The following is a 14,944-nucleotide window of genomic DNA, read 5'->3' as shown; positions in this document are numbered from 1 at the left end:
CCCTCTTACTCTCTCAGGCTTCCCGTTCCCTGTATCTCTGTCCCTTGGAATTCCACCCTCTTTCCAAGTCCAGCTAAGGGCCACCTCTTCCTGGAAGCCTCTCTGGGTTCTCGGGCCTCTCAGGTCAGAGTCAGTCTTCTTCTGCTCTCTATTCCTGTGGCACTTTGTATCTGCCTCTGCTAAAGCTCTCCTTGCACCTCTGCATTACAGTGGATGCCGTGATGTCAGGGCAAGGTCTTCCTACCCCCAGTGCGTGCACACAGAGGGTCCTCCACATAGGATCTTTCTTAATTGTGACATTGGATGACAAAGAGCAAGTGGGGACGTTCGCTGGTTGCATCATGTCTGAGCCATTGGACCTGGGCCTGTGCCAGGCTGTCGTGCAGCTGTCACCACCGTCCTGAACTGAAGGGCTGTGCTGAGCTCCCTGGAAGAGGCCCTGGGCCCCTCAGGCACTGACGTATCCATGCTGCTGGTTTTTCTGAGTCTTGAATGACGCGTTAGCTGCTTTTCGGCCTCTGTTGCAGATGGCTCACCTCACTCCACTTGTGCTTGGTGCAGGAGGAGCTGATCAACTCAGTGGTCATCTCACAGCTCTCCCACATCCCTGAGGATAAAGACCACCAGGTCCGAAAGCTGGCCACCCAGCTGCTGGTGGACCTGGCCGAAGGCTGCCATACCCACCACTTCAACAGCCTGTTGGACATCATCGAGAAAGTGAGAGCCGCTCCAGGCCAGGGCTTCGGGTACTTGGCCTACCAGAGGGACCCCTGTTTGTGGCAAAGCTCTGCAGGCAGCAACGTCCTCTGGACCCTGTGTCCCTGTTCTCTCCCTAGTGACTGGCTTGGTCTCTCAGAAGCAGGGCTTCCCTCCCAGCAGTGATGGATGGTGTCAGGAGCTCAGCTGGGCTTGTTTTCTGCTCAGCAGTGTCCTGCTGCCCCAGGGTCCTGGGAAATGGCTGTGATGTTGCTCCACAGGAACTGGGCTGGGGGTGGGGCTTGGGTCTGTTGTCCTCTTGCACAGCCAACATCTTTTTCTTTTAATTTTGAAATACATCGCAATTTCTGAATGGTCCCTCAGGTGTGTAAAGTGCATCTTTCCTTTTGAGAAATGAAGGAGAAAGTACCGGATCTGATGGTTGCTGCTGCAGGGAGCCTGGAGCGGGGGATTTAAATAGAGATCTTCTCTCTAAAGGTGATTGCCCGCTCCCTCTCCCCGCCCCCCGAGCTGGAGGAAAGAGACCTGGAGGCATACTCAGCCTCCTTGGAAGATGTGAAGACCGCGGTCCTGGGGCTCCTGGTCATCCTTCAGGTGGGCCTGTGCTCTTCTGGGAGGGTGGGTGACCAGCTGCGTTGTGTTGGAGTGCTGCTCTTTAGCGACACATCTCCTGGGAGATTCAGGTACTCCCTGGGGGTTGCAGATGGCAGCCTGGTATGATCCTGACTCCTTGTCACAGGAGGGACCGGGTGAGAGCCCTCAGGGAGGGGTGGACAAGGCTGGCAAGAGCTAATCTGCATGGAGACGATTCCGAGTCAGTGCTGGGACCATGCCCATAGTTGTTAGCATAACACCTGAGGAGGGAAGGGCTGCATGCATTCTGGCTCTATAGTTTCTTGGCCTTTTTTTAACAGTCTTATTGAGATGCGCTTTACGTCCCATACAACTTGTCCATTTAAAGTGTATGATTCTGTGGTTTTTGGTATGTTCACAGAGTTAGACAGTCATCACCACAATTTTAGAACATCTTCATCACCCCGAAAGAAAGCCCATACCTACTAGCAGTCACTCCCCATTCTCCTGTCATTACCTTCAGTCCCTGGCAACCACTAATCTGCTTTTTAAAAAAATTTTATTTACTTATTTATTTGAGGAAAATTAGCTCTGAGCTAACATCTGTACTCATCTTCCTCTACTTTATATGTGGGACGCCTGCCACAGCATGGCTTGGTAAATGGTGTGTAGGTCCGCACCCAGGATCTGAACCGGCGAACACCGGGCCGCTGCAGCACAGCACACAGACTTAACCGCTGTGCCACAGGGTCGGCCCTGTAATCTGATTTTTGTCTTTGTGGATTTGCATATTCTGGACTTTTCATAGAAATGGAATCATACAGTGTGTGACCTTTTGTGTCTGGCATCTTTCACTGAGCACAGTGTCTTCAAAGTTTGTGTACATTGTAGTGTGTGTCAGTACTTTGTTCCTTTTTATGGCTGAGTAATATTCCATTGTACAGATAGACGATGCAGTCATGTGCTGCATAACAATGTTTCAATCAATGACGGACCACGTATATGATGGTGGGTCCCATAAGATCGGTGCCATTTAGCCCAGGTCCATAGTAGGCTATGCCATCTGGGTTTGTGTAGGTGTACTCTGTGATGTTCACACAATGATGAAATCACCTAACAATGCATTTCTGGGAACATATCCCCATTGTTAAGTGACGCATGACTGTATTTTACTTATCTATTCATCAGTTAGTGGACGTTTAGGTTTCTACCTTTTGGCTTTTGTGAATCATACTGCAGTCAATGTTCTTGTACAAGTTTCCATGTGGACGTATGTTTTCATTTCTCTTAGGTATATACCTAGGAGTCAAAATGCTGGGTCATATGGTAATTCTGTGCTTACTTATTTGAGGAACTACCAGACTATTTTCCACAGGGTCTGCTCCATTTTATATTCCCAGCGGTGGTGGATGAGGGTTCCAGTTTCTCCACATCCTCACCAACACTCGTTACTTTCTGGTTTTTTGATTACAGCCGTCCTAGTGAGTGTGGAATGGTGTCTCGTGGTGGCTCTGATGTGCATTTCTCTAGAGACCAATGATGTTGAACATCCTCTCGTGTGCCTGTTGGCCATCTGTATGTCTTCTTTGGAGAGAAATGCCTGTTCAGATCCTTTACCCATTTTTAAATTGGGTCGTTTGTCTTTTTATTGAATTATAAGAGTTCTTTTTGTATTCTGGATGCTGTTAGATGCCGTTCATCAGAGGACTTGCATGTTCTCCATCCCGTCATTTGGCAGCCTTGTGCTTGCTCTCCTGGGTGGTGGCTCTCCTCACGTACTCCCAGGCACGGCCCAGCTCCTGAGGGTGCACTGCTGTAGCCTCATCCCTTTACAATCCTGGGCAGCCTCTGCCTAGCAGGGTGCCATCAGGCCCTTCTGCTGGCCACTGTGCCTCCATCACCAATTTCCAGAGCACCATGGTGTCACTCACTTTAATTTGCCAGTGTGAGTATTGTGTCAAATGTAATGTTTGAATCAGTTGACTTAAAAACTTCTGGTTTATAAGATGTCAGATGATAGAACAGTTTACTGTAACTTTTGTATGGGATGGATTTTTATTTTCTGGTGTAGAAGTTAAAAGTGTGTTTGATAAAAGCTGGACAGCACCTCCTTAGTGTCCCGTCCACAGGAGCCCTGTGCTCTTTACTGCTCTGACTTGTAAGGCAGCTTGCTGGGCTGCTCGGGGGCCCTGTGGCCTGGACGAATCCAGAACCCTACTACAGAGAAGGAAGAAGGTGGTCCCTTGTCCTCACTTGGAAATCCAGCCCCGGAGACCCAAGGGCCAGGGGCCACAGAACAGAGCTGTTTCCTAATTGAGGCAAAGTCCTTGGCCAGGTTGTTTTAATTTCTCTTTTTCTATAGTTAAAAAGTAACATATGCATCCCATTAAAACACATAGGCAGCATAAAGATAGCAAAAAGTTAGATTCCCTCCCTCCTTCCTGCCAAAATGGGCAGCAGAGCCCTCAGGGATCCTTCCCCAAATGGCCTGTGTGCTGTCAAGCATTGTGTTGAGCTCTCTCTCCTCTCCCTCTTCTTTTGTGCAAGGAAGGGATATGCTTTTATGTTATGTTTTCTGAAACAAGGAGAGATAGCTTTATTAATCATCTTTCTTTAAAAAGAATAACAGTGATACGTTTGTGTGTTGTTTTATTTTTTTTGAGGAAGATTAGCCCTGAGCTAACTGCTGCCAATCCTCCTCTTTTTGCTGAGGAAGACTGGCCCTGAGCTAACATCCATGCCCATCTTCCTCTACTTTATATGTGGGACGCCTACCACAGCATGGCATGCCAAGCGATGCCATGTCCTCACCTGGGATCCGAACCAGTGAACCCTGGGCCGCCAAAGCGGAACATGTGAACTTACTCGCTGTACCACCGGGCTGGCCCCCAGTGATATGTTTTTTTAAGCACCCACTGCTCCTCCAAGGCTCAGGGTTCCACAAAGGGATCCCTCCTGCCCCTCGCTGGTCCTGTCCTGCCCAGCAGCCCCCTCCCATACCCCGAGATTGCTGGTGGCACAGAGGGCTCTCACACCTGGGCTCCCCTTTCGGGGAGGTGCCCTTGGCCTTGCCAAGGTAGGCGGGGAGGGGCTCGCAGTGGGGATGATCCCCAGCAACTGGGGGAATGTCTCCCTTTAAAAATCCTTCAGAGAGCGTCTCGTGCTTTGCTCTGCCCCTGGTTCACTCTGCTTGGCCTTGTGGCGCACTCTTTGAGCACACGTTTCATACATTGCTGCACTGTGAGCCCTTGGACAGATTTTCCCCATCTTTTTTTTTCTTTTTTAAGATTTTATTTTTCCTTTTTCTCCCTAAACCCCCCCGGTACATAGTTGTGTATTTTTAGTTGTGGGTCCTTCTAGTTGTGGCATGTGGGATGCCACCTCAGCATGGCTTGATGAGTGGTGCCATGTCCCCGCCCATGATCCGAACCGACGAAACCCTGGGCTGCTGAAGCAGAGCACGTGAACTCAACCACTCGGCCAGGAGGCCAGCCCCGGATTTTCCCCATCTTAATTGATTCTTTATTGATGTCATGAACATGTGGTGGATTCTGATTTTTTGCCATTACCAAAGGTGCATGCATGGGGGCATACCCATGGGAGGAAGCCCTAGAATGGAATTGGTGGCTTGAAGGGTTTGTGTGTTTTAAAGAATGGTAGATGCTGTCCTACTTCCTCTCCTCTGGGCACCGAGGTGCCAGCCTCCAGCAGGCGCATTGCGGCCTCCTGCCCTCACAGTGACCAGCATACTCTCTCTGCAGACCAAGCTGTACACCTTGCCTGCCAGCCACGCAATGCGTGTGTACGAGACGCTTGTCAGCCACATCCAGCTCCACTACAAGCACAGCTACACCCTGCCCATTGCCAGCAGCATCCGGCTACAGGTATGATGGGGCCAGGCCGGTGGTCAGTGGCTGTGGCGGAGCCTGGCTGCACCTCAGGGCTGGCCATGGGTGGATTCCCTAAGGGTCCTAGCAGCTGCTTTAGTCTTGGCGGATGCTGTGACTACAGACTGGAGAGGTGACAGATGGCTCAAGAGAGGTCTTTAACACACTGTTTTCCTTCTTTGTACCAGCTCTGGCTGTAGCCTCCCCAGGATCTGCCGCCCTTCTTTTTGCCTGCAGTCCGTGTGCCTCACCAGCATGGCAGTTTGAGTCACACGGTGGCTTGGGATGGGGGCAGAGAAAGGATATTATACCGAGTTAAAGGGTGGTTCGTAGCCCCCTTATTCCTGGCGCTGCTGAGTCTGTCAGCAACCTGCAGCAGAGGATTGTAGGCAGCGCTGGGTAGGGTGGGCTGGGTGGGGCTGGGCAGAACAAACTGCTTTGAGTCCACTATGGATGCTGTCACCGGGCTGAGCAGAGGTCACTGGGGCGGAAGCCCTGATCCCTTCCAGAGCATCTGCCCAATGGGGCAGCCCTCTGTCATTTGGGGAGCCCAGTTAAGTGACCTATCATTCATTGAGCTCTGCTTTCTGGCACTGGGAGCCATGTGTTGCTGCCCAGCTAGTGTGCAAGGTATCTGTCCCCTCCATCCTGGAAGCAGGCCCAGCTGCCCCTGGTAGGAGAGGCCACTGCATTGTTCAGCTGCTGTGGGATGTCATGGCCTCTGCTGGAGCAGGCCGTGAATGCTCACAGCTCTCCACCCAGTGCTGTTGTCGGTGTAGTGAAGCTGGGGCATGTTTGCCGTTGGTGGCAGCAGCCTTTTCTGAGAGACGCGTGGGTGTGAGTGGGAGGCCAGGCATGTTCCTGCTCTGTGGATTGTGCCTTCTCTCTGCAGGCCTTCGATTTCCTGCTGCTGCTGCGGGCCGACTCGTTGCACCGCCTCGGTCTGCCCAACAAGGACGGGGTTGTGAGGTTCAGCCCCTATTGCCTCTGTGACTACATGTACGTGTGGGACGGCATCCTTCCCTACCACCGCTGTCAGCCCTGTTTCCCCCGGTTCTGGGGGGTTAGGTTTATGGGGCGGGTGGGTCGAACCAGCTGCTCTCCACCTCAGGGGGTAGTGTGTCTGAGGGACAGTCCCAGAGGGATCCTGGTGGTAACCCCGGGTCTGTTCTGACCCTGTGGGGTGGGGGCTTCAGGCTCAGTGCTTCTCCCACTTGACTGGCTTCCACAGGGAGCCGGAGAGAGGCTCTGAGAAGAAGGCCAGTGGTCCCTTGTCACCTCCCACCGGGCCGCCTGGCCCAGCGTCTCCAGGCCCCGCCACACGGCCCGGCTCTCTGCCCTACTCTCTCCTCTTCCGTGTCCTGCTGCAGTGCTTGAAGCAGGTGAGACAGCTGGGCCCTCGAGCTGCATTAGGTCAGACTGAGCAGCGATGGGTGCTGCCCAGAGGGCACAGTTCCTTCCCCTGTATCAGTGACCTGGGGAGATTTGCTGCTTGTTTCAGGTTGTCTGCCCCCAGGTTCCTGGCAGTTCTGTCACCATGTGTTGAGCACCTGCTGTGTGCACCGCATCACGTGGAGCTGGGCGTGGAGCCGAGGAGACATTCCTGCCTCCGGGAGGTGGTTTTGGTACAAGGTTAAGATGTACAGACAAATAACTGGAATCACAGAACAGGGCCTGCCTCAGAAGGAGACATAGACGGGCTGTGTGGGACTGAAAAGGGGGTAGTCGCATCTAATTGGGGGCGCCTGGAGGAGCATGTTAGGTTAGTCTTTGATGGGGGAGTATCCAGTGGCGGGAGTAAGCAGGCAGCAAGTAGGGTAGGTGCCGTCCTGCTGGCAGGAGACATAGCTGGGGCCGAGATGTCGAGGCAGGAGAGTTTAGGCCTGGTCCTTGACGGGGACCAGCGAGAGAACTGGTCTGCAGTGTGCCACAAGGCAGGGCTGAGCAGCCTGGAAGGGGCCAGGGGCGCTCCCAAGGGCCATGGGCACAGAATCAGGGCTGGATGGAGAGGCAGGACCAGGTTCCCTGGGGGCGCCAAGCGTTGGCACTAAAGGGGATTGTTGGAGATTTCCTTGAGTATCTCAAGGCCTCCGTGTCACAGGTGGCATCTGGGGAAAGGCTTTCGGGACTCGTGACCATTGGTGTAGCTTACGGGCAGTGGTCGCTCCTGATGGGGGTTGGGAGGACTTACCAGGGAAGTTTGGTGGGGGCCCGAACTATGTCGTCCTCATTGCTGTGACCCTAGGTCCACTTTGGTCTTAAGGCAGGTATCTGGGTTTGCGGATTGTTGAGGAACACTTGCTATTTTTCCGTTTGAGCTAGTATGATAGCTTTTTCCTGCTGCATCTTTATTGTGTTCTGGGCAGGCATCTGTCGGCGTCCCTTGAGTACAGTGCCCTAGGCGGGCAGTCCCCGGGTCACGTTTGGGTGAATGGGGAGGATGGAGCCAGGTATGAGGAAGTTCCAGGTCCAGCTAAGAGGAGCAAGGTGGTGTTGGTTCCACGCTGGGCCTCCCACTCAGCTGGGCTTTTGGAGGGCAGCTGCTGTCGTCCAGTAGTGACTTTCTCTGAGCAGCATCTTCTGCAGGTTGCATGGACAGAGGGCCAAGGCTCGTGCGTCCGGAGGCCCCCTAGCCGTCCAGCTTGAAACAGAGCTTCAGACTCTGAAACTCCAACTTCCCTCTCCAGGCTCCAGACAGCCCTGGCTTCCCCCTGACCGACTCCTCTTTCTGCAGGAGACCGACTGGAAGGTGCTGAAGCTTGTGCTCAGCAAGCTCCCTGAGTCACTGCGCTATAAGGTCCTCATTTTCAACTCTCCATGCAGTGTTGACCAGCTGTCCTCCGCCCTCTGCTCTATGGTAACACCTTCTGCTTTGGGCCTGTGCCGCCCCTTCCTGTAGTGTTCATGGGGGTCTGGGGGGTCTGGTGTTAGGGGTGAGGCTGCAGCATAGTTCCTCCTTGTCCCAAGGATTGCAAGGCCCTGGGAGGCAAACTGGTAAAACACAAGAGGCCATTTCCTTCAGATGCCACCCTGTCAGGAGGGCAGAGCATGCCTCTGGGACCCCTGTCCTTCCATCCCCAGCTTATGGGGCAGAAAACCAGATGCCCCAGTGAAGGGCTCAAACTTATGGTACTGAGCGTGTTGTCTCCTCTCCCTTCTCTTCTTCACTGGGGCTCCTGTGATGTGTGCGTCACTTCTCCTGTCTCTCCCTAGCGTATCAGGGTGGGCACCCACCCCACTTCTCTGAAAGGGCAGACTCTTGACTAGAAAAGGAAGTAGGAAGGCCCCACGGGCTCTTGACCCCTCCTTCCGCTGGGCCCAAGACACAGGACCATCCCAGCACACTCTGGCCACCCAGCAGTTGACCTAGCCACTGGGCAGGGCCTCATATCTGGGCCTTGGTCATTAGCTTTCAGGTCCCAAGACCCTCGAGCGGCTCCGAGGCACCCCAGAAGGGTTCTCTAGAACCGACCTGCATTTGGCTGTGGTTCCCGTGCTGACGGCGCTAATCTCTTACCACAACTACCTGGATAAAACCAGACAGGTACCAGACGGGAGAGGACAGTTGAGCTTTGTGGTACCTGGAGTTTGAAGCCTGGTCCCCAGGATGTCTGCTTCAGCCACATGGGCCCGACATTTTCCTCACACCCTGGGTGGCTGCTAGGCCAGGGCAATGGGAGCCGGCTTTGCTCCTCCATGTGGCTGCTGGACGCCTGCTGGCGGGCCCCACCTGCAAGCGCAGACATCTGAATGCACTGGCACTCCTGAGTCACAGGGGGTGTGGGCTTAATGCAGCGCTTGAGTGTCCCCCACTTCCACACACACAGCATTTTTTCTTTCTGAGAAGCATTGCCTAGATTGTCCTTGCTACAGCTTTAGGACAGGTGGCCAAGCCGCTCAGCGGATTGGGCCTGTTTTGAGAAGCAGGGCAGCTGGGCTGAGGTCCCCCCAACTTCCATCTCCTTCCACATCTGTCATCAGATGCAGAAAGCAGCACTGTCTCCTTTGTTCCACACTGCTGGCTGCAAGGCCTCTGCTGGGCGTCACTTTTACTATCTCCTTTACATTCTGGGCGCCTCTCTGTCATTCTGCCTTCTTTGATGAGGGTACTGAAGTCTTAGGTCAGATAGCCTGTTCAAGGTCACGGCCAACAAGCAGAGGGGCCTAGACTCAGGCTCGGGCCTATCTCAGCCCTGGCTCTGCGCTTCGGATCACAGCACTGTCAGGAGCTCACACTCCACGTCCTATCCCCTGACCTCCTGCCCTGCTTCCCACCCCGACTCCTGGGAAAGGCTGAGCTCCAGCTCCTCCTGGGTGGCTTGGCCGTGACCCAAAGGGGCAGCTGGCCCTGCTGGGCTAAAGTTTCCCCGAGAATCTTGGAGGCCCGAAGTGTTTCTAAGGGGTGAGGCCGACTGCAGGAAATCGGAATCATCCAATGCGGCCTTGTGTGACCAGGCAGTTTGCCCTGAGGCCAGGACCTGAGTGGCACCTGCCTCCTGCTGGGCATAGCCACACTGTCTTCACAGAGGACGCTGCCCAGGGTTGCTGTGGGCCTGGTGGCATTGCTGTGTCAGGCAGAGTCTCCCCTTGTAATAAGGCCAAGCAGTTAGGGGTCCCAGAAGCACAGGGGTGGGCTGGGGAACCAGGGTCCTGCCAGTGCTGGCCGGTGGGGAGGTGTCAGGAAGCGCCTGACTGCAGCAGCCCTGCCATCCAGGTGGCTCAAGGGGGTCAGCTGCCAGTGACACTGCTGCTTAGGCACTCGGACCTGGGACGAGGCACTTAACCTTCCTAAGCCTTGGCCTCCTCCTCTGTATAACATCCTGTACTGGGTTGAGGGGAGATGAGGCCCTGGCTCGCCAGAAGGCTGGCTGTGGGCGGTGGCAGGGGCATGGGGGGCCGAGCCTGAGGCCTCGGGCTGTCCCACAGCGGGAGATGGTATACTGCCTGGAGCAAGGCCTCATCTACCGCTGCGCCAGCCAGTGTGTGGTGGCCCTGGCCATCTGCAGCGTGGAGATGCCAGATATCATCATCAAAGCGTTGCCTGTCTTGGTCGTGAAACTCACGCACATCTCGGCCACAGCCAGCATGGCCATTCCACTCCTCGAGTTCCTGTCGAGTGAGTATCTGTGGCTCAACGTGTGTGTATTTATATGCACATGTGTGTGTGTGGGGGGGGGGGGTGGACCCTTGAATTTGAGGCTGTGCCTTGCCCAAAATAACTCATGTTGGCTTCTCTGACCTCATCTTGGTACCTCTCTTTGGCCACATGTAGGCACACTGTCCTCCCTGGGGCACCTGGACGTGCTACCCTCTGCTGCCTCAGGGCCTTTGTACCTCCTGCCCATGTACCATGAATGCTTCCCTTCCTGGCCTTCGAGTGGCTGGCTTCTTTCTTCTCACTGTCAGTTTAAATGGCACAGAAGCCTCCCGTAACCTGATGTCAGTCCCTGCACTCAGCCTGGCTCTCAGAGCTCCCTGTTTATTCCCTCAACGCACACACCACAACTTGGCGGGTTTTGCTCACTCACTCCTTAGATTGTGACTTCCAGGGGCGCAGGATGCCTTACTTGCTGCTTCATTCCCAGTACCCTAGTGTGTGTCTGGCCCTCAGTAGACCCTCAGGTGTGGGGACAGCAGGTGGAGAGCAGGGCCAGCCCTTCTGTAAAGGGCCACATACTGCTGCATATGTTTTTTTGAAAATGTAGAAACCATTCATAGCTCATAGGTCATACAGATGCAAACCACTGGCCAGATTTAGCTTGGGGACCATAGTTTGCCAGCCCTCGAGAGAGAGAACTGAGGCCAAGGGTCAGGGGAAGGTCGCGTTTGGGTGGGCTGCGACCTTCACTCCTTTACAGCCCTCTTGGGTCAGGGTGGCTGCACTGGCTTTCAGAAACGCAGAATAGGACCCTAGTGACACCAGCCCCTGCCGCGGCCACGGGCCCGTCTGTCAGGCTAGCCTGGGCTCCCTTACCGGCTGTCTCCTTGTGTCGCAGCTCTGGCCAGGCTGCCTCACCTCTACAGGAACTTCGCCGCAGAGCAGTACGCGAGCGTGTTCGCCATCTCCCTGCCGTATACCAACCCCTCTAAGTAAGTGCTGCCTGTGTCTCCCTCGGGAGGTCCTGCCCCCCGGGTCATGGCCCAGGCCTGCCTGAGGCCTCTGTGCCCTAGAATCAACCTGTGGCCTGTTCTAGAACTTTGATCTGCACATCCAGCTCTTGGCACGTTTCCCTCATGTGCCAGGGTGGAGCTCCAGCTTCCCTTCTCATCACAGGTTCAACCAGTACATTGTGTGCCTGGCCCATCATGTCATAGCCATGTGGTTCATTAGGTGCCGCCTGCCCTTCCGGAAAGATTTTGTTCCTTACATCACTAAGGTAAGCCGGTGGGGGCCGCATCCGTGTGAGGGCTGGGACCTGCTTTGCCATTGGCTGTCGGTGGGGAGCAGGATGAGGGGCCGGGGAGGGAGGTGGCGTGTCGTTGGTGCTGTGCTCGCAGAGCCCAGGGCCTCTCCTGAGCCTGGCCCACTGAGACACGACTTGCTGTGGCGTGTATGGCAAGAGCTGCTGCCTTCGTCCTGGGCCTGCAGCGCGTCCCAGGCTCTGTGTGCCAGGGTGGGGCTGACAGATGCAGAGCGAGGAAGCATGCGGGTGCCTCGAGGGCTAGTTCCCCTTGGCATACAGCTCAGTTATGCTCTACTCCACCAGGGCCTGCGCTCCAATGTCCTCCTGTCTTTTGATGACACCCCTGAGAAGGACAGCTTCAGAGCACGGAGCACCAGTCTCAACGAGAGGCCGAAGAGGTGCGGGACCTGCTGTGGGCATGCCTCATGTCGGACTTGGGGGCAGGCCTGCGAGCTCTGACCTGTGACCAGCATGGTGCATACAGGGCCTGGGGCTGACCGGCTGCCCCCAGGCTACTGAGTGGAAATGGCTGTGGCTAAGGGTGTGTCCCTGTGCTGGTCGCTGGGCACTAAGGTGCCTTGGAGTTGTGAGACAGCCTGTGAAAGCTGCTGATGCCCCACACTCGGCTGGAGAGCCCAGTGCTGCTCCTCACTGAGCTGGCTGTTGTGGCATTTAGTGTCACGTAGCCTGCGTGCTAGGTCATGGCTGGTCCTGGCCTGCCTGGCGGCGAGTGCAGATGCACTGAGTTGGGCATCAGAGTGCTAGCTGTGGGGCGTCTGGATCTGGGTCTGACTCCTCTGAATGAGCCCAGGGTTGGTGTCAGGGCATCTGTGACTCCTCGGAATCTGAACACCTGGCCTGGATTAGGAGGAGCCCCAGGGCCTGCAGATGCCCTCCCCACGTGGCCCTTGGCCTCTGGTTAGCCCGGCCTCGGTCCAGGGTTGCCCCTTCCTCCAGAGCTCACCCCAGCCCATCCTGATCAGGGGACACGCTCCTTTACCATCACAGCTGCTTTTGCCACATCTGAAAAAGCGCAGTGCGAGGCTGTGTTCTTGTTTGCATTTCATTTGAACGGCTGCCCCCTCTCCTGTCCCCTCCCTTCCCACCCAAGCTTTTTTGGCTCTTCCCTAGGTGGGAATACGGCATTTTCCAGAATGACCAGGTCGGTGTGACCTAAAGTCAGAAGCTGTTCTCTCCAGCCCCTGGTGGCTAGGGGCCAGGGGCCTCGAGCTGAGAATTGGCCTCTTTGAGCAGTGACCTTCAGGGTCTCAGCACCTCCTGGTCCCTGAGCTGGTGGTGGCCTTCTGCGGGGCGGGTGGGATGCCTGGTCAGCACAGCCTGGAATCTGCCGTGCGGCGCGATCCACACACATTTAATTTGCACTAATGGTCTTTGTTTTGGTATCACGTGTCAAACCTTACTTTTTCTTGGTCATGTTTACAAGCTGTATTTTCATGCGTTTTTGTTTTCTGTTTCTTCCCCTGCTAACTGGCCTCTGGCATGGTTTTTGTTCATCTCACCCGCGGGCTCTCCATCCTGACCCTGTGGCCTGTGACCTTTCCTCCTCATCCCTCCAATGGCTTGTTCTCCCCTCCCGGGAGCGGGCTCTCTGGGGCTTGGGCCTTCCTTCCTCACCTGGTAGTTTGAGGATAGCCAGACCCCCCAAACAAGGCTTGAATAACTCTCCACCTGTGAAAGAATTCAAGGAGAGCTCTGCAGCCGATGCCTTCCGGTGCCGCAGCATCAGTGTGTCTGAACATGTGGTCCGCAGGTAGTGGGCTTTGTTGGGGGGGGTGCTCAGACCCTGGAGCTTGTCCCATGAACTGGCGCTGCCAGGCGGGAGCACCCGGGTGGCGGTGCATGGGGCTGCTTGCATGACCTCGTCACCTGCCCGTGCCCTCCCTGGCCGGAGCTGAGTGGCAGCCCTCGGGCCACGGGGGCCTGTCCGGCTGAGCCCAGCCCTCGGTCCAGGGGAGCCTGGTGGTGAGAGGTGGAAAGGTTGCATTCTGTCCCCAAGCCTCGTACGAGCCCGGGCTGGCTGCATGGTGTCCTCAGAGGCCAGCCTGGGTGCCCAAACCAGGGTGACTGCTGTGAGGAAGTCTGGCATTCAGTGGTAACCACCCACAGACCTGTCCCTGGAGGCCAGGGCCTTGGCACATTAACTCAGTGCCCACGCAGGTCAGGTGGGAACACTCTCTAGGGTTTGGCTTTACGTATCTTCTCGAGTGGACTTTCTTCTTGAGCTATCTTCTAGAAAAGGTCTGCTTTCTGTTGGAGCTGAAAGGGAATGGGGGCTTTGTGTAAGGCAATGGGACGGGGGCAGGCTGTGAGGAGCCAGGCCGGGGAAGCCTGGACGCTGAGGCGTACGGCCTCGGTCACTTCTCCCTGCTGTGTCCAGGTGCAGGTGTGGGCTCTCGGGGGCACTGCTTCATGCTGACCAGGTCAGGCTGCACCGAACGGGGGGGTACCTGTCTCCCCGCTCTGGAAGCCCCTTCAGGCCTCGGTTTGCTACAGCTTGGAGACCCACCTCTTCGCCGATGCCTGGCTTGGGTGCCAGCCTTGGGCTGGCCTCTGCTGAGTGGCATTTGGCTGGGGGAGTGGAATGGTCAGTGAGGCTCCCCTCTCGGTTCTTTTCCAGCACATTCTTTATCATGAGCAAAAGATGGCAAAGGGGCTATTAAATTTGTGTCAGAATTAAACCTGCATAAGTCCCTCCTCCCGGTCACTGGGGTGCGTGTGGAGGCCGGGGGGCCCGAGTGTGAGGTTGAAGAACCGCGCACAAACCCTCCCTGTCCCTGACGGGAGGTGGCCCTGCGGGCAGAATGCAATCTTTGTCCGTGTGTCCCATGGTCTTTGTCTCTGCATGACTAAACTGTTCTGCCATGAAGTCAGCCCCTAACTTTTCTGTGCTTTGGTGAGGGGACATCCCATCTCTCTCTCGTCCCCTGAGCCTCTGCTCCGACAAGCAGGCTTGGGTCTCTCCCTGAGCCCCTGCCCCTCCTCTCTCTGGGATGATGTGTCTACTTGGTTTGCCAAGCTGTGGCTCAACTGGCCACACGCCCTGGCGCGGTCTTTCTGGGGGCAGCCCTCTCAGCACATGCATGCCTCGAGCTTTGGCCCTCGGTGGTAGATGACTTGGCCCCACCCGGTGCCCTGACCTCGCCATGTTCCCTTCCTCCAGCAGGATCCAGACATCCCTCACGAGTGCCAGCTTGGGGTCTGCAGATGAGAACTCAATGGCCCAGGCTGATGACAACTTGAAAAATCTCCACTTGGAGCTCACAGAAACGTGTCTGGACATGATGGCCAGATATGTGTTCTCCAACTTCACAGCGGTCCCCAAGAGGTGCGCCAGTCTCCGGG

General features: G+C 55.7%; 1 protein-coding gene across 17 annotated transcripts in view; it reads left to right on the top strand.

The window, feature by feature from the left end:
• TSC2 (TSC complex subunit 2) overlaps positions 1 to 14,944 on the top strand; it is a 38,905-nt gene that overhangs the window by 13,459 nt on the left and 10,502 nt on the right. For 7 of the 17 annotated variants that reach the window (XM_070485225.1, XM_070485221.1, XM_070485214.1 and 4 more), the window contains 13 exons: positions 562 to 717; positions 1,195 to 1,311; positions 5,052 to 5,174; positions 6,070 to 6,176; positions 6,409 to 6,559; positions 7,912 to 8,034; positions 8,587 to 8,721; positions 10,104 to 10,293; positions 11,174 to 11,267; positions 11,452 to 11,554; positions 11,885 to 11,979; positions 13,224 to 13,352; positions 14,763 to 14,927. In XM_070485225.1, the coding sequence (XP_070341326.1) occupies positions 562 to 717; positions 1,195 to 1,311; positions 5,052 to 5,174; positions 6,070 to 6,176; positions 6,409 to 6,559; positions 7,912 to 8,034; positions 8,587 to 8,721; positions 10,104 to 10,293; positions 11,174 to 11,267; positions 11,452 to 11,554; positions 11,885 to 11,979; positions 13,224 to 13,352; positions 14,763 to 14,927 (1,688 nt within the window). The remainder of the gene's footprint in view (positions 1 to 561; positions 718 to 1,194; positions 1,312 to 5,051; positions 5,175 to 6,069; positions 6,177 to 6,408; positions 6,560 to 7,911; positions 8,035 to 8,586; positions 8,722 to 10,103; positions 10,294 to 11,173; positions 11,268 to 11,451; positions 11,555 to 11,884; positions 11,980 to 13,223; positions 13,353 to 14,762; positions 14,928 to 14,944) is intronic. The other 10 variants (XM_070485228.1, XM_070485227.1, XM_070485220.1 and 7 more) reach the window with 3 other exon arrangements.

This window comes from Equus asinus, chromosome 14 (assembly GCF_041296235.1).
Source record: "Equus asinus isolate D_3611 breed Donkey chromosome 14, EquAss-T2T_v2, whole genome shotgun sequence".
In the NCBI taxonomy this organism is placed as follows: domain Eukaryota; kingdom Metazoa; phylum Chordata; class Mammalia; order Perissodactyla; family Equidae; genus Equus; species Equus asinus.
This window is presented reverse-complemented; position numbering and strand designations above follow the sequence as displayed.